We start from the raw sequence: 18,772 nt of genomic DNA, 5'->3' as shown, positions 1-18,772 counted from the left end.
CGGAACACTCAACATTCATCATTATGGGTGGACTCACAACACCCATTTGACAAACACTCTTATCAAGAGTTGCTTAAATATAATTATTGACGACAGTGCATGTTGTCCCTTGGAATGGAACCCATCTTGGTGTTGCTATATCTCCTACGTAAGATAGAGGGACACTTCAACATATAGTACCTACGTTCAGTGAACACCTCTTTAAAAAGTGTTTAAGAGGGGTTGAGTGTGCAACAGGGACATCATATTTCCTGGTCTTGAGACAGAGGACACACTGGAATTCACAAAGTAATCTACTAATAATCTGAAAACAATTCCACTAATAAAGTATATATAATTAGATCTAAGATTAGACAGTTAATTGGAGTCAATAAATTAAGGCTAAAATATCTCACTATAACATTTGTTAAATTAATATGACTACTTCACTAAATATGACTGTAATGTTGGTATAAGGATCTAGCTTTACTTATTCAAGACTACACTGAAGGACCTTTTGAACATCTGTACTAAGTATGTGTACCCAGTATTGTTCATCTTGTTGCCTGTGCCATTACCACTAGGTGGTGCCATTGTCTCACAGCACAAACGCCGTTCACAGTCCTATCAAAGTGCTTGCTACTCAGTATTCTTAGAGTAAAACTACAAACCCGTATCACATCCAAGTGTGTGATAAACGGGTTGATCCACTAAAATACCTAAAATAGTGATATTATTGTATGATCAGAATTCCATGAATTGGCTGAACTGTATAATAAAATTGGAAATAACTAGTAATTTTTAAAAAGTAGTTTTATAATATCAAACTATAAATTTGCTGTCCGTCTGTACCAGTCTTCAGGCAATTCCTCTGTACGAGTGTTTAAGACATTCAACTGGTCTGTGTCAGTGTTCAGGACATGAGGCTGTACCTGCAGCCCATTCAGATTTCACAGCTCGTCCAAGATGGCACATCCTCACCAGAATTAGTCAGCCAGTGGCACCCCGTGCTATTCACAGATGAGCAAATGTGCCAGACGTGAAAGAATCTGCTGAAGTTCAAACCGTAATTGAAGTGACTTTAAACGTGACATGATTGTTGGTGCTACACGGGCTGGTCTGAGTATTTCAGAAACTGCTACTGGGATTTTCACATACAGACATTTCTAGGGTTTACACAGAAAGGTCAGAAAAAGAGAAACTATCCAGCGAGCGGCAGTTCTCTGGGCAAATTTGCTTTGTTGATGCAAGAGATCAGAGGAGAATGGCCAGGCTGGTTTGAGCTGATAGAAAGGCAACAGTAATTCAACTGCAGAAGAGCATCTCTGGACACACATGTTAAACCTTTAAGCAGATGGGTTACAACAGCAGAAGACCACACCGCTAAGAACAGGCAACTGAGACTACAATTTGCACTGGCCCACCAAAATAGGACAATAGAAGATTGGGAAAATGTTAAAATGCTGTCTACCTGGCATAAAGTCTATGAAGATGTAATAGGAAAAGAAAATACTGCAGTCACGGTTACTTAAGACCTGTTTTCAAAGTGAGCGCGAGAAAGTCCCACCGTCTTCTATGTGTAGCGATATAGCGTGTATGTATATTATATAGCGATATAGCGTGTTTTCCTGTAAGTATGTATCACTCAGTGTTCATAGAAATGTGTGAAACACGCGAATAAACCTGGCAATCTGATAAAACACATTCGAAACCTGCCGTTCTTTAGTTTGCCTATATTTTCTAAGTAGCTAACCTAGCTAACTCTGGCATAACAAATAATAACAAGTACCGTACACTACGTACCAATTCATGTTTATAACGTTTAATGTTTATAATGAAAAAAAACCCTAACGTTTAGTCTGTTGTGAATGCTAGCTAGCTAAAGTCAGTAATATAATTATCTGGCTAACTAAGCTTGAGGTTGTTAGGCTAAGGCAGCTAGGAGGGAGTGTGTTGTTTTCTTGTACCTTCCGCTGCATTGAAGGCAGTGTGCCATTATAAAAACTCATACGTCGTTGATACATCAGAGTTTGCCAAAGTTTTCCAGTTCAACAACAGCTGAAGGACTGGGGCATTATATTGGAGGGATCCAGGAAGTGCAGACTGTAGATTCCAGCCGCCCTCCACCGCAGAAGCTGCTACTACCAGCAGCATCACCGTGACCCACACCTGCATCCTAAGCTTCCCTGGTTCCCTGATCCAACCTAACCTTGCAAAGGTACTGACCCAGGTGCAACAACAGAAGACAGTTAGGAGGTTTCCTGTTTAGGCTGTGTGTGGTGCCACATTTTGTCTTCATCATGCCATATTAACAATGTCTCTGTCAGTGAAAGCCACGTTCCCTGTGGCCTACAGAAAAATATAAACTGAGAATTTAAGAAAATCGCATAGCACAGTTTTGGTGAGGCCCCTTCTTTGGAAGAACACGTGCTGGGCAGGCTGAGGTCTGAGAGGTGGAGCACGCCGTCTGAAGACCAAGAACAGGAGTGCACCAGTCCAGGAGGCATTGTCTAAAGAGTGAGAGCTGGAGCACACCATTCTAGGAAGCATGGTATAAGGAGTGAGAGCAAGTCTTTTCACAGTTTTATCTAAGTCTTCTGGTGTATGGTTCCAATATTCAAAGTTTCCAGCTCGTTTGGCTAATTATTCACATACTTATTCTTATTTGGTGGCTGAACGTGGTATTCGTAAAGGGAATGTTCACATAGATATGCTGCACACACAGATCAACTAATAATGAAGGTGTGATCATAAATTAGTCAAATTGATTTTCATCCTATATTGAGATTAAAATAAGAATAAGAGTAAGAAGAATAAGTATATGAATAATTAGCCCAACTAACAGGAAATGGCACATTCAGTAGTGCCACTTAGTACACAAGTAAAGAAGAAGAAAAATCAGATCCGCTTTGAGTTTTAATAACCACGGGACAGAGAAAAGTTAATATTTCAATGGGGAACAAGTATATTCATGTGAGGAGACTTTGATTTTAGTCTGATTTTCATACCTCACAACCGATAACATGGCGCATGGTTAAATGAATGCAAAGGGAAAATTTCAAAGGCATAGTAATTGCCTTAGTCATCTTTGGACAGACAAATAAGAAATCCATCATACAGAACTGGTCACTCCATGTAAGAAAAACCTGGTGTTGGACTGGTTCATGATCATTTCACCCCTCAAAACTAAATGGCAACATGGAGCAATATGGCACAATGGCAGTTGAATAAACAGGTGAAATTCTGGATCAATACTGAGAACTTTAATGACCCTATTGCAGGCAAATAGAAGATAAAGCAAAGAGAAGATGTCACATCCTGCAAGAAAACTCTGCCTTTAGGCTGGCCTGGGATCATTTTACACTGCCAAACTAAGTGACAACATTGCACATTAAGCAATTAAAGCAAAGTAGCGAAATAAGATGAAATTGCAGATCATTTTGTGGACTTTAATGATACTAGACCCGACAAGTAAGAGGTTAAGAAAATATAAGAGACTCCTTCCTGTAAGAAAAACTTGATATACCTAAAAACTAATTGGCATCATGGCACATTGAGGAATGGTGCACGTGGGTAAATGGGCAAAGGGGGAAAATTTCAGAGGCATACTGAAGACCTTATTCATGTTGGACCAGACAAATCCATCACACTGGACAGATGCCACACTATAAAGCCTGGTTTTAGGTAGGTGCAATATCATTTCACGCCCCAAAACTAAATGGCAAAATGCACACTGAGCAACAGTGCACACAGGTAAATTAATACAAAGGGGAAATTTATAAGGCCTTAATCATGTCAGGACAGACTCAGAGGACTAGGAAAAAGCCCACTGTTGCACTGGAATGGGAGATTTTAGATTTAGCCATGGTAGTCCAGGTGCTGGCATGTTCCCTGATACTGGGCTTTTACTTGTAAAGAATCTATGGTACTGCCACCTTTGTCAATTGTGCTTTGCAAATACTGATCCTCTTCTCGTGTGCCAAGACATTGTTGGACTATGACTGACTCACTTAGATCACCGAAAAGGACAATCTTTACCCCTATATTTGGTTTAGTTTTCAGTAGTGTATATAGAGTAGGCTACATTTGGTTCCTCAGTATATATAATAATATTTATGTAACATCTGGAAACTCTGCTGTCGAACTGTTTTATGAAGTGAGAATCAATGGCCTTTGTTTGGATATGCTGAGATTTACCATGGCTTGATGCCTGTGTTTCAGTAGTAGAATATAATGTTATCACATGGCTCACTTCCTTATTTAGGTTTCACATGAAATGAAACTTAGAACGGCTTGGTGCTCTGATTGGATACTGCTGGACTCATATAAAAGAGGTTTCACAGCACTTCATGTTGCTCTGCATGAAAGATCATGTTCTTTTAATACAGATATATATGTACATGCTTATCTTATTGCTGAAATTTATTGCGATCTAGTCCCTCAGCTCTCCAGGAAATGTTGGTGTCTAGAATCACTTCAATCGTTTGGCCTCTATTTCTCTTTCATGGCTTCACATACTGCTGGAGTTCATTTGGTCAGTATTTCTAGTCTTCTTTCACTTGGGCAGTGTATGTAATTTTATTTTCTTTAGTTGGCAAATACACATATTTAACAAACACTTTTTTATGTTTGAATATGTATCACAGAGAACATTATTTTACACATCATTATTATTTCCATATTAAACATTATTTTCCATCTTATTTTGAAATATTATTTTCCATATGCTATTGACTTATTGTTTTTTAATCAATTTCCAGATCTGCAGTCTAAGGGGCCACCCCAGGAGGGCACACTAAGACTGGTTGGGAGTGGCCAGCCCTCTGCAGGCCGTGTGGAGGTGTACCATGATGGGCAGTGGGGAACGGTTTGCGATGATGGCTGGGCCCAGGTTCATGCTCAGGTGGTGTGTCGGCAGCTGGGATTCCCTGGTGCTGCGTCTGCTACTATAGGAGGGATCAACGGGGAAGGCAAGTACACACACACACACACACACACACACACACACACACACACACACACACACACACACACACACACACACACACACACACACACACACACACACACACACACACACACACACACACACACAGAAGAGCATTACATCATGTTTAAACCTGTTTGAAACCATGAACATAACCCAGGGTGTGTTGAAATGTTTTAGGCTCCGGTCCTATTTGGCTTGATGATGTCAGCTGTAAAGGATCTGAGAGCTCTTTGTCCGGCTGCCATTTTAAGGGATGGGGTGTAACTGACTGTTCCCATAAAGAGGACGCAGGGGTAGTGTGTGAGAGTGGTAAGCCCTGTTCCTAGTCTTAAATGTGCATTTGTTTTTTCCCTCTTCGAGAGTGCACTGTTTGCATTTAATTTCCTGCATGTGAATAAGCTGGCCGCATTATCTGCTCTAAATCAGTTCAATCCTATGCAGGCAAAAGTGTTGACAGCGACCGAACGTTTTCATTGGACCACAGCCTGGGACTGTCTGAAGGGCTGGGAACTCTTTTTGAGAGCCACGAGAGCTGCGATTTCAACGTCACCGTCCACGACCCCAATGAAAAGCAGGTCGGGCAGCAAGCAATCTGCGTCCACAAGCTGATCCTCTCTCTTTACCCTCAGCTCAACATCACTGAAACATCGAAAAACCTCTCTGTTGAGATCAGCCACACCTGTCATCCCCAGGTCTCTAGTTTCTTAAGGTAATGGTTGCACTAGTTTGGGAGTGCTACTCCTATCTGGAGGACTGCACACTTTATGCACACTTTCTGTGCTCCAGCACACCTGGGCCAATTTATGGGCTTCCCATCAAGCCCTGCATGACCTGGATCAAGTGTGGGGCAGGGGAAACCTGAAACTATATAAGGCATCTCAATACCTCTAACTGGAATTTGTATTTATTTTGACCACATACCATGCACTTTTCCTCCAGGTATCTGTACACACGCAAGATCGACATCACTGTCTTGTCAGCCCAGTGCATTCACCAGCTGGCCTATATCTTTGAGTTTCAGGAGGTTCTAGAGGAGGTAGGCAGGGTCTTCACCCTGCTGCTTCCTCAGGACAGCACCTTCCATACCCAGGTGTCCCTGTATGAGTATGGTGTCCGCACAGAGGACCTACAGCTGCAGGACAGCGTCTTGCAGTACCTGTCCTGGAATTTTGAGCTCCTCACCATCTCCCCGGCATGGAAAAGCATCTCTACACACATGCTGGAGGCTCTGCTGTCTCGCTCAGACCTGGTAGTGATGGATGAGGCATATTTGCTTGTCACACTGGAGGACTGGATTAAAGAGAAAGGAGACGCGGTTAGTCCGGAACAACACTTCACCTTTCTAAATCAAATCCGCTTTCCTATGATATCGGTGGAAAAACTTTATGACATTCAATTCAAATCAGATCTGTACCAGAGCAATGAGGCATTTTATCAAGGAGCTATACTAAAAGGCTTTCAGTTCAACACTCTGGCTTTCTCAACAACCAAGCAGCATTTTAACCAGAGCGAAGCATATCTGCCTCGGATCTATACTGCAGCTCCTTGGAGCACAGTCATCAATTACACTTCCTCGTCCAATTACAACTACAAATACAATTACTATAGTAATGACAGAAGCCAAATGTTCACGACTCCTGTTCACAACAGTGTGATCTTCAAGGAGAAAACAATAAATTGGCAAGCGCAGATTTTTCTGCGCTCTGAGGAGTGCTCCAATCAGGGTTTCCGCTGCAACTCTCTCCCTATGGCTTGGCTACGTACCGTTAACAATCCATACTATCCACCCTATCTGAACACCGTTCGCTTTAGCAACCGGCTCATTCTCACGTGCAAGGCTGAAAATATTGTGTTTCACGTCCAAGATTTCAAAGATGACAAGGCGATAATTCCAACCAACAGCACCATGTTCCTGCCCAGTCCCTGCCCGGATGACTACACCTTTACCTTTGTGGTGCGCCCAGAGTACAAGTGACCACGTCCTTTTGCACTTCTCTTGAAATAGCTGCCATCTTAATTCCTACAAAATAAATCCTAGAACACTTGATATGTTGATAGTCATTTAGATGACACTTTAATTCCCTTTGATTATTTTTATACATGTCATAATCACATTACTAACAAACTAAAACTTTGACTTGAACAATAATAAACATGTTACAAATTTCTTTGCAAGTGCAGTGGTTGCTGTGTTCTTTATTTCCAGGCGTATTTATGATGAGCTGCAAACAATGACAGCATTATTCAAAGCAAAGCAGCTTTAGAGTAATTAGGTTTAAACCTGATTTTTTTAAAGATGTGTTTTGTATTAGCACATTCACAGCAGCATGCAGTGGAGTTATACTGCAATAAAGTTCAGCATTTCATTCATTAAATACAAATTCACATGTACTGTTTTTCTGATAGGCAATCAGGCATATGTCACTGTTCTTGTTACACAATATAATCTTGTGTTCATTGCTTTTCATTGTGTTCATTGACTGCATTTATCTTTTAACTGGAAAACAACATACAGTGGTGCTTGAAAATTTGTGAACCCATTAGAAGTTTCTACATTAAAAGTAGATAAAGATAACCAAACAAACAAATGAGACAAAAATATTAGACTATCATTTATTTATTGAGGAAAATGCAATGACCGAATATTACATATCTGTGAGTAGCAAAATGTGAACATTTAGGATTAGAAAAAAAGATTAAATTTCAGTCAGGTGTTGTCAATCAATGGGATGACAATCAGGTGTGAGTGGGCATCCTGTTTTTCTTATTTATTTATTTAAATTAATGTCCAGCCTCCCCCACCCCACATGTATGGAGACATTGACTTCATATTTTATTTTTGCCTTTTCATTACTAATGTCACACAGTTCATTGTTTGTATACAGACATAAAGGTAATGAGGAACCACAACCACCCAACTCTCCTCCCCTCCACCCCCTTCTTCTATTGCACCCTCCTACACCTCTGTCTCTCCCATCTCACCCAGCTTGTGAAAGGAAAGAAAAAGAGAACTGAAAAAACATACAGACAATAGACAAATTGGATAAGACAGGACAGACATGCAAATACACTGGACAACAAGTAATAACATTCCCACATCCCCCTGTCATTTTTGCATGCTAAGATTAGAAGTGTTGCTTAAATTCAATGTAAATGTGAAACCATCCATTAAAAAGGGTGGAAAGAGGAGTCAGCTTTCAATGTATTGTAAAAAGTGAGACCAGGTTTCCTCAAATTATTTTGTCCTCTTTTTGAGGTTCACTGTGAGTTTCTCATTTAGAATTATCTGTAAGGAGGTTAAACTAATGGTTTATTGAATTCTGGGTTCCGTCCTTCCAATTCAACAGTATAACTTTTTTTTTTTTTGCAATTGTGAGTGATATTAATATAAAGGATTATAGGGGACTGGGTGCTGAGAATGACGAGAGATCATGAACTAGAGCAATAATAGGACAGAAAAGGATGACAAGACCCAAATTCTCTAACAGCTTGCGCATGAACTCTGACCAAAACTGCTGGGTAGGGTGACCTGTCCAGAAAGCATGATGATAATTGTCTGTTAAAGCTGGGCAATGTGGGCATGTATCACTGTGGCTAAACCCCATACTGTATTGTTTACAGGATGTGATGTAGGTTCTGTGACTAAACCACATGTGGTGTGGTTTAGAGTTCTGTGCAGTGTTTTGTACTGTAATAGCTGGAGGTTTGAATTGCTGGTCATAGAGATGTTGTTGCGTATCACTTGCCAGTTAAGATAACATGTTTCTTTCACATCTGAGGTCTGTTATTCAACTGGGAGTGAGATAGTGTGTTTATTCATTGCGATGAGTTTATATATTTGTAATAACATTTTCTGAGGTTTAAGTTATCTGGTCATGAACAAGCTGCCAGAGCCAGGCTGGTTATACCGCTCTGCCTCCATGTGGAAACTATAAAGGGTCTGTCATTTAATAAAATCATGGGACAGTCTGATCAGACGGAGAATAGCTGAAATTAAGAATTTTGTTTGAATTCCACCAAGCATTCAATGTAGTTCTTATTGTGTTGCTGTCACCTGAGGAGTTATTGAAGGATGCGGGGACGAGTCGTGTTGAACATAAGAATACATTTTATTGCACATATAACATACACAGACTAATGGGGTTAAACACAGACAACACAAATTTTATACATGTATGACAACGCACAATGAGGAGCAGGTGTGAGACACAGGGAGGGCATGGCCATATTGACGAACACACACACACACACACACACATACACACAAAAGAGGAGACGTTCGGGGGGGAGATAGATTGTATCATATAGTCAGATAGATTGTGTACAAATAGGGGAAATTCAAGACCATTATTACCCTTCCCAGGAGTAGTCAACCAACAAAGATCACGTCAAGAGCAAGGCATGTAACAATCCACGAGATAACAAAGAAACCTTCTAAGCAACTCAAGGCCTTTTTCAAATTGGCCAAGGTTAATGACTCCTGAAATTTACATTATAGCTTGGCTGCATTTTTTTCCTCATTACTGAATGCAACTGTAACTCAATATCAGCTTAAAATTGCTGTTCTTGTGAATTTCAGGAGTATATTGCTGTTCTACCCACTACACACCAAACACACCAGGCACTGTGAGAGCAGACAGAGAGAGGCAATATGTACTACAAGTCTCTTCTCACTTACAACCAACAGAAACTTAATCTGATTCCAAGATGGTTATTCTGTCTAGCCAAAAAATCTATGGACAGAGTTATCTTAATTTATCTTATTCTTCAGCTTCATATTCAAACTTTTCAGGCTGCCTATCTTCTGTAGACTCTGTCTGCTTGACGTCCTGTTGCACCGACTTCTTGTCTGACGTGTCCTATTGCACAGTTTTAGTTCCACACCAAGTCTGGGTTCAAGGAAACAAACACTCTTTCATAGGATTGGCTAATACATATCCTGAGTGACCATTTTATTAGCCACAACTACTCTACAGGTGTACGCATAGGTTATCAATTGATACATAGGATTTTATGCTATAGTTGTACGTTTTTGCATAAACATCAAAGAAAGACAAAATGTTACATTATTTAATATTTCACTTTTAATCTGAAGCCTTTTAGTTCTGAAGTTCTTCATAGAAAGTTTCTTGTTCCTCTTTTCACAAAAACGCTGATCTCTTGTCTGACCTCTGTCATTACTGTGGGTTTCTATCCAGTTCTGAAGTCAGTTTTTCACGTGTCAGCAAAACACATGCCAAAAGGGTCAGTCCAGGCACGCATGAAACGCTGAGTGAAGAGTGGCATGGGAAGGAGGTTTGGTTTTCACTATTCTTTAGGATTACCACAACACGACTCCCTTGGCTTCACTTCTCTTTTTGATTACCCATAACATGAAGCCCCGACACTTAGGTATTCAGAGAAGGCCTACAGGAATTCATATGAAATCACTCACAGATGTAGTATTACATTACAGAAAACTCTTAACATAATGTCCATGATATAAACTGAGTTGTTGTAGTAGATTTGTCTATATAAGATACATATAGACAAACACTGGCCCATTATATAGTTGTGAGCAGTAGTGCAGTACTGAATAACTGTAAAGCATTGTTGCAGTGTAGTACTGTAGTATATTGTAGTAGTGTAATGTGGTGTTGTGGTGTAGTATTGTAATATATTGTAGGTGTGTAGTGAAGTGTAGTACATTTTAGTAGTGTAGTTATTTGCTTACTGTAATTTGTTACATGAGGGGGAACATGTGTTCACTGAAGTACAGCTTGAAAAAGTAACCAAAAAGTAAAAAGTCAAATAAAGTAGCAAAATGACCTACGTACGTATCACTGTTCAACCAGTGTCCCCTTGGGCGGTTTGATGTCATCTGGATGAATGACCTAGAGAGGTTCCAGAAGTATACAGTTCAAAGTTATACATATATATCATAGTTCTACATTTTTTGATATTGCAACAATCCATGCAATTAGAAATAAGAAATTCCACATCAGAAATTTCACTGCTTGCTGCCTGAAATAGGAAACAGCTGAACTGTCATCTGAGGTTTGTCGGCCCTCTACTGGGATGGTATAGAACTACATTCAAGTCAATACAGCAAACTTCAAATAGAAAACAAAAGGCATATTATGTTGACCATGAGGCTTTAACATTTCTCTTCAGAAGAGTTCAAACCATTTATTAAAGTATGTTTTAAATGTATTGTAACCTTTCATATCCGTGATCTGTGGTCACATCTGACACATACCTTAGAGAACTCCTAGTGCATTACTACCCACCATGTCTGCTTAGATCAAAAGGTGCAGCTCTTTACAAGTACCAAGAAAAAGAAAATCTACCACAGGGAGCAGAGCCTTTTCCTGTAAAGCTCCCACTCTATGGAATAACCTTCCTGTAAATGTTTGAGACTCAGACACAGTCTCAATATTTAAGGCTAGGCTGAACACCTTTACAGTCAGGCATTTTATTAACTACTTCCCATCTTGGGTAAAGGTGTAGCTCGGGGGGTCCATGGGCATTGAGAGTTCTGGTAAACTTGGATGTTATGATGCTGTCACCTCACCTCTCTTTTGTCACTCAAGTTTGTTGACTAAGAGTGGTGGAGTGCTGATGTTCATGCTCTAGGGAGTTTTTCCTTGCCCCTGTCACCTTTGGCTTGCTCACTGGGGGCTTGGACTTGGACATTTGTAAAGTTGCTTTGTGACAACATCTGTTGTAAAAAGCACTATATAAATAAATTTGACTTGATTTAATTTGATTTGTTTTGTTGTTTTGATATATGCCAGTGCAGCTAAAATACTGAATTTTTAACTGTGAAATTGTGTGTATTTTGTGCTTCTTATCCAACAGGTGAAATTACCATCTTACTACCAGTGGGGATATGTTGGAGTGCTTAAAGAAGTCGTAAATGAAAAGGTCCGCTTCCTGTGGTCTTTTAATGCCATAATACAGAATCCAGGAATAACATGCTTGGAATAGGATAAGAAGAAAACCTGTCTTGTTCTGACAGTTTTCAGAACACATAGTGAAAGACAATGTGTAGACTTATTTTAAGGTGTCAGTATTGTAGGGGTTCAGGCTGAATCAATGTATCAAATAGCAATTAGTAAGACACACGAATTGCCCTGGACTGTGTGGTGACATTACCACTGTTGGGGAAGTTACACATGCGTGAAGGTGTGTATGACTACATGCGTTTCACAATTACAGACGTAAGTCTTAGGGTCAAAGCATCAAGTCTGGTCTTGCACAGAATCACTTCTCCATGTTCGCTGGCATGTGCCACATCTGGGAGCTCTTTATCTTAGGCAGGGAGCAGGCCTCAGATAGGTGGATTAGCCTGTTACAGACCATGACTGAAACCTAAGGAATGTCGCTGATGATACTTTAGGTCAGAGGAGGGAACAACGAATTCAGAGCATACCGGAATGAACATTAAATCTCCCTCATTCAGGTCATCTGCTTTGATGTTAAGACAGAGATCGACCTTCTCAATCATCTCTTCTTGCCTCAGCATGCTTAATGTGATCCCAAAGCAGTGAAATCCATTATGAGGCCAGTCCTCAGCGAGACGTTTCACTGCTTGTGCAACACTGTGCTCTCCCTTGTGTAGATAATTACTCAGTCTTCTGTTTTGTTTTCTACAGGGATCTCACATTTCTTCATATCACATGTGATTTGAACGTTTGTCACTTCCAGCACGCAACAATCCAGTGTGTATTGCTTTTACTGTATCTCTTACTGTGCATCATTGTCTAAGTAGTAACCACTCCACGAGTGACTTGTAGGAATTAAGTGGCTTACTCATACACCAGACAGTCCTCTGACCTCAGGCAATTTCTTATCCAGCCAGTGCTTCAGTAATTTCTTTAGAAGACATTTATTTTCTGCAGGAAACTTCAACTAATAACTTGATGGTTCCAAAGATAGTTTAAATATGGGTGGACCATTACAGGTAAAACCCATTGTAACTTTTGGAAAGCAAGGAAAACCAGACATTAAACAGAAAAGCTTGTCACCAGGGTCTATTGTCACTAGCAGTTAAAAAGTCAGTAATTATAGTGCAATCTTAAATGCAAGTAACTCCCCCACTGCCTACCAATAGTAATTCCAAAAAAATGTTATGTATATGGACATGACTTTGTATTGGCAGTAAATCTATTTAAGTGCTTTTTAGTTTTAGTTTATTTATTTGCTTATTTTGTGGGTGTGTTCTTCAAATTTTTCCATTCCAGTTTAATTAAAATCCATTCACGAGACCCAGGAAGTCAGTTGTGGCGGGGTACGCAGAGTCTAGATCATGCCAGAGAAAGAGGAACAACATATGGCTAATATACTCAAACAGGAAACTGTTTGGATAAGTTTTGCGACCCGGAATCCTCTTTTCCCATAAGCTATTAAAGCGTCAATGTATTAACTCATGATATTTTCCTTTTGTAAATGTCTGTTTATTCATTGTTTATAAATTAATTGTGGGTGGAGATCAGATCCTCTGCCTACGCACAAGCTCTGTCATTCAGTTACCGTACATTTGGGCCAAGTAATGCTTCAGTAAGAAATTATTGTGGCTGCCTGCCCTGCATCAGTTTTAAATGGCTTGTTTATGTCTAGGCTTAAACTTATTGCCAAGTTTCGGCGATAGGACACCAGCTGGCTATACTTATCCTGATTGTTTATGCAAACCAGTTACGCTCTATATATTCAGAGTAAAATAGAAAAAAAAACGTTTACTAGATACTACTCCACGGGTACATGTATTGACAGCTTTATGGCAAATAAATGATCTCTATAAATTATATAATTTATAATTATATATACTTAAGTATATGCTCGAAGCTTACAGGGTGTGTAAATTACCGCCACTTCCCGCAGTCTCACTGTATGTCACTTTAAATATATCGTTTCCGTGCTGTTGTAGTAACCCCCACGCATGCGCTATACCCGCAAAACGTTACGTCATTACTCTGACAAGGCCTATATTAAATAAATTTGCTCATCGGGCTTCCGCAAGGAATTCCCGCAAATGCTTAGACGTGGCATTATCCCACTGCATTTAGCCTGAATTTAGTGTGAAATGTGTGTAAAAATATGAAAGCCCACTTACATGACATGGCGGGAGGTCATGGGTGCTCACATATTGCATTAAAAGGAGGAGCTTGGTTGCCAATAAAACGCGGCTGTTCCTGTTCTAGAAAGTGAGAGTTGGAACAAGAACTGCTCCATCGCTGTACTTTTCGCTGTTTTAAAACCTCTGGCTTGAAGAAAGTTTGCTCCGTTCCAGCTGCGCTGTAGGAAAACACCCACATTATCCGTTAATTCAGTCGCCGTATTTAGATTCCTTTATTTTGGACCTTCTGTATACTTATTTTTGCAAAATGACCAAGCTGGGTAGTTTTTCGGCTTCAGTGTTGGTGTTGCTTGTCTGGCGGATGGGAGAGGTCGCAGAAGCTTGCAGCTGTTCGCCTGCACATCCCCAACAAGCCTATTGCAACGCGGATGTTGGTAAGATTTTGCTATTACATTTGAAAGGCTGTGTCTTGGTTTAGATGCTCGAACTATCTTAAAAAATAACATGGGTGTTTTAGCTTGTAGGGCTTTCGGTGCAGGGTCGATCAAATGAAAACTGCTGTTCAAGTGCGTGTGCGTGTATGTATGTATGTATGTATGTATGTATATATACACACACACAGACCCCACTCTGGCTGCTTTAGTTGCTATGACTGGGTTATCTGCCATATGTCCCTATGTGACCTGAGATATGGAAGGGTTGCCTCATTATCATGCTTTTCTGTGGTTACAATGATGTAAGCAGCTAATCTCCAATCACGTACTGAATTTCACTAATAGATAAAAGAGGAACATGAACAGACTCATATGTTCCCTATTATGACACACAAAGTAAACTTTTCATTTCTAAACTAGTTTTTGTTACTAATACAATACTAGTTTTACATTTAGTTTGAATAACTTCTTAATGCATATATTTTGCCTGTGGTTATATACAAAACCACAGGCAAAAGCATGTGACCTGTTTGTATATATCTATAGGGTTTATGAATGAATTATGTATTTGTTATTAATGTATACTAAAGGCCACTATTACAGTGGCCTTTTTTAATATATCAGCTTGGGATGAAAGTTGAAATACAAATTGTTCCACAAGCTATTCCGATATCCTTGTTTTGCAGTGTAAACTGGAAATGTCTAGCCCTCATCCGGCCTTCTGTCTGCTGAAACCACAGGAGTTTGGTTCAGCCCCCTCTCATGGATGAGCACACTGCTGCCTAGAATTTTACACAGCATGCAGGGCTTTCTTTATCTGTCTTTTTAGTTAATTATATTCATAACCAATTGCAATAGACCTTCCATATCTAGGGATACCTCCTAGATTTACCCCTTACATAGATATGCAGTATTTAACATAGTTCAGACTATGCCTGTGTCTTACGACAGTGAAATGAGTTCTCAGGCAATGTGGAATTCCCTCATTTAGGCTTCCCTGTCTGCCAGATGCCTGAACCCGCCTAAACTCCCACTCACACCCCTACCCAAACCCACCTACAACCCCACCCAAACCCTCTTATCTACACTGCCATCCAAACCCACTCATCTGGGCAGAAAACAGCAGCTGCTCTGTACCCTTCACCTCTACCTGGCCCGGAATGTGTGAGCTGAAACGAGAAGCTGCACATGAACGAAACATTGCAGCCTTGTGTATATTGGGGTGTGTGGATGTGATTGTGTGTGTGTTTAATCACTGGGGCTCCTGCGGGCATGGCTGGCGTCCCATGCTTGCGTGTGTGGTCCAGAGAAAAGGCGCTCTGTGCTCAGGGAGCATGTTTTGGGAAGGGGATATGTGCACTCTCTTGTTGAACACACTGCCACTACCTCCAGAGGAATGTGTTAGAAGGACAGAGAGATCACTGAGGGTGTAAGGGTACGTCACTCTCCCTTCATGGAGTTGGATGTAGTGAACTGACATATGTTATAGTTAAAGTGCAGCTCTGAGGAGCAAGAGCGGCCTTTTTTTTTTTTTTTTTTTTTTTTTTTCTTTTAATAAAACAGAAAGGACTTCCTGAGTATCAGGTCGGGATCTCTTTATGAGGCACTTCTTCAGCGCAGGATTGAAGATGCTAATTGATTAAGAGGAAATGGTCATATATGAAATGGGAATCACCAGGGCCATTTCATTCAGGGTCAGATCCAGATTTTCTTCGTCTCATAAGTCTTCCTTTGTCTCTCTGTAGTTCTCAGAGCCAAAGTGATTGGTCAGAAACAGGTAGTCACAGGCAACGACAACTATGGCAATCCAATCAAGAGGATCCAGTATGATATTAAACAGATCAAGGTATTTTATTTTTGTTGTTGGGGTGGTGGTATATTTTTATGCACCTTTTTAGTGTATATCTATTTAACTGACTCAAAGTCAGTAACTGATCAATAGAGGATGTAGATATATACATTTGTTTGATGTTTCATGCATTTAATAGACAATAATAGACACAAAGTGAATGGGTTTTAGTTTATTACTTACTAGGCATAATGGTGATAGATTCTTAATAATTAAAACACTATTTAAAGAACTCCTAGTAATAAAGAACCTACAATGGCATTATTGTATTATTAACTAAATTATGTTATCTTGCATTCAAGAAGTAACATTTAATGTACCATGACATCTCAATACATTTCAACCATTAGATGTACAAGGGACCTAAAGAGGAGATTGATGTTATCTTCACTGGTGACTCCTCTGCTGTGTGCGGGGTGAACCTTGAGAGCAGTGGTCAAAAGGAATACCTCATCACAGGTATAGTGACTGTATGATGGTGGTGATGCACTAAGCCACACTGCATTTTGGGTTTTCCCCCAGTACCAAGATTGCCTACATCCACTGATTTGCCCATGTACACTTGCCGTGTATAGGTAAGCTGGAGTCTGATGGCACCACACACGTGACACTGTGCGACTTCATTGAGCCATGGCAATCACTGTCCATCACTCAGAAGAAGGGACTGGAGTCACGCTATGACATGGGCTGCCAGTGCCGGGTATGTGTTTGATCATTATATAAGCATACATCCAAATGGCTGCTCTAAGATCATGACCAGTAATATCTCACCTACTCTTGATCACCCACACATGAAGAATGTCACTGCTCCAGGATCAGTCTTGATTACTAATGTCTTGGATGTCTCTCTCGCGCCTGCAACATGTGTTTATCCAGATTGTCCGTTGCCCCTCCGTCCCCTGTGAGGTTAACCATCCCATGGAGTGTCTGTGGACTGACTGGATCGTGGAGAGCACAGTGTATGGCCCACAGGCCCAGAACTATGCCTGCATCCAGCGGAGTGACAGCTCCTGTGCCTGGTACCGCGGGGCTGTCCCACCTAAGAAAGACTTCATGGACATCGAAGACCCCTAAATCTGCATGTGTCTGACTTCACTGCCCCCCTGCAAAAGGCCTCCTAACACTGTTCCAGACCCCCAAAGCTTTTGCTCCATTACTCACCTGCATTCTGCACGCCATAGTGTGCTTCTGGTGATGTCTGACCAAGAAAGAATACAGCAGAGGTGAAGTCTGACTTTCTTAAGCACTTTGAATCCCAATAGCACCTAGCTGTGACCCTTGCTCTTTATGAAACACAAAGAAAGAAGTTTACAGCCTTCTTACCACTGTTAATTTTCCTAGTTTGAGGCTTAGCTAAATAAAACATGACTTCACCTCCACATGGGAGCATTGGCCACTTATGTTGAAAATAAGGAATGATGTAATGAATGAATGAGTCCAGTTTTGCTGGAATTGAGGAATTATTAGCAATTAAAAAAAAAAAAAAAAACTATCCCAGGTCTTGTTGATAGACTAATAGCGTATTGAAATAATTTATGTATATTGTAATATATACAGACATTTTTAATTTATATCTAAGTATACCATACTAGTGTCACAAAAAAGGAGAGAAAGTGCATTTATTTTTATTTGGATTTACTTTTTTCCTAATGCTTTGGCGCAAAGATTTGAAGCAAATTTATGACTATGGTGTTTTGCACTATAGATCCCTGTATTCCTGACCTTTGGAATCATGAAATTGGTTATTCACCTACTACATGTAGAAAAGATCATGAAGTCTTACATTTAAAATAGTCATTTTGTATGATAACCTGTTTTGTGTGGTTGTGTGTCTGAGGTTCTTTTTTTTTTCATGAAATACCTTTTTATATGTGTCATGAGCAGGAAAGAAGCAGTATGAGATTTTCAGTGCTGGAACCACTGTGCATGTCTTCCATACTCCTGAATTATTCATACTGTTGTAACGGTTCAGTATTCATAAATAAAGGAGGAGAAACGCAGTCCAGCTGTGTCTTCCTGCCCTGGGTGTCTGTGTGATGTTGGCTCTGTGTAGACATTTGCTTTGTTTCTTACTAAACTCTTCTGATCATCTTTATTGCTTCTTACAAGAAACTAACCATTCATTCAAGGTCACACAAAGCCTACTTTCCAGAAACATTACTAAAAGCACCTACAAACAACTGCAAAAGTGCTTTACCTGATAGGATTGCTCCAACTCAACTAGCAACCCTGCCACTCCCATGTGAGCTTTAGTTCTGTGTTGTGAATGGTTAGAGGCTTGCTGACAGATTGTGTATGCCAATATGTTAACCTCTGTGGTTGTATACTTCTAAAAAGCAGCTGATGGGTATACCTAAGTTATGAATACCAAAGGAAGTGTCCATTGAGCATAAGTACAGGGTAGGTGTTTCTAATAAAGTGGCTCGAGAGTGGAGATTTTTCAAAAGATTAACAGCACTCAC

At 40.2% G+C, this 18,772-nt stretch overlaps 2 protein-coding genes and 1 long non-coding RNA gene across 3 annotated transcripts; 2 read left to right on the top strand and 1 right to left on the bottom strand.

The window, feature by feature from the left end:
- The first annotated feature begins 4,321 nt into the window (after nucleotides 1-4,321).
- Nucleotides 4,322-7,144, top strand: LOC113571390 (galectin-3-binding protein A). Its single transcript, XM_027000291.3, has 5 exons — nucleotides 4,322-4,513; nucleotides 4,740-4,949; nucleotides 5,147-5,278; nucleotides 5,411-5,678; nucleotides 5,909-7,144. The coding sequence occupies exons 1-5, from the start codon at nucleotides 4,435-4,437 to the stop codon at nucleotides 6,942-6,944; spliced, it is 1,725 nt and encodes a 574-aa protein (XP_026856092.2). The 5' UTR covers nucleotides 4,322-4,434; the 3' UTR covers nucleotides 6,945-7,144.
- LOC145656965 (uncharacterized) lies at nucleotides 6,938-14,201 on the bottom strand. Its single transcript, XR_014122695.1, has 2 exons — nucleotides 14,064-14,201; nucleotides 6,938-10,842 (listed from the first exon to the last, which is right to left on the bottom strand). It is a non-coding gene; the product is annotated as an uncharacterized LOC145656965 (long non-coding RNA).
- On the top strand, nucleotides 14,169-18,310 carry timp2b (TIMP metallopeptidase inhibitor 2b). The gene is made up of 5 exons (XM_027000310.3): nucleotides 14,169-14,461; nucleotides 16,207-16,307; nucleotides 16,661-16,769; nucleotides 16,886-17,010; nucleotides 17,187-18,310. Exons 1-5 carry the CDS (start codon nucleotides 14,335-14,337, stop codon nucleotides 17,382-17,384), a joined length of 660 nt encoding a protein of 219 aa, XP_026856111.2. The 5' UTR covers nucleotides 14,169-14,334; the 3' UTR covers nucleotides 17,385-18,310.
- Nucleotides 18,311-18,772: the final 462 nt, after the last annotated feature.

The sequence above is a fragment of the Electrophorus electricus genome, chromosome 3 (assembly GCF_041902795.1).
Source record: "Electrophorus electricus isolate QZ-2024a chromosome 3, ASM4190279v1, whole genome shotgun sequence".
NCBI lineage: Eukaryota > Metazoa > Chordata > Actinopteri > Gymnotiformes > Gymnotidae > Electrophorus > Electrophorus electricus.
The sequence above is the reverse complement of the archived record's forward strand: the minus strand, read 5'-3'. Positions and strand labels throughout refer to the sequence as shown.

Bases quoted from the DNA above. Each gene is read 5' to 3' on its own strand.
- LOC113571390 (XM_027000291.3), top strand. From the start codon at position 4,435: ATGTTGGTGTCTAGAATCACTTCAATCGTTTGGCCTCTATTTCTCTTT. The intron at 4,514-4,739 runs GTCAGTATTTCT...ATCAATTTCCAG, and splicing joins ATACTGCTGGAGTTCATTTG to ATCTGCAGTCTAAGGGGCCA. The intron at 5,679-5,908 runs GTAATGGTTGCA...CTTTTCCTCCAG, and splicing joins CAGGTCTCTAGTTTCTTAAG to GTATCTGTACACACGCAAGA.
- timp2b (XM_027000310.3), top strand. From the start codon at position 14,335: ATGACCAAGCTGGGTAGTTTTTCGGCTTCAGTGTTGGTGTTGCTTGTC. The intron at 16,308-16,660 runs GTATTTTATTTT...TTCAACCATTAG, and splicing joins ATGATATTAAACAGATCAAG to ATGTACAAGGGACCTAAAGA. The intron at 17,011-17,186 runs GTATGTGTTTGA...GTGTTTATCCAG, and splicing joins ACATGGGCTGCCAGTGCCGG to ATTGTCCGTTGCCCCTCCGT.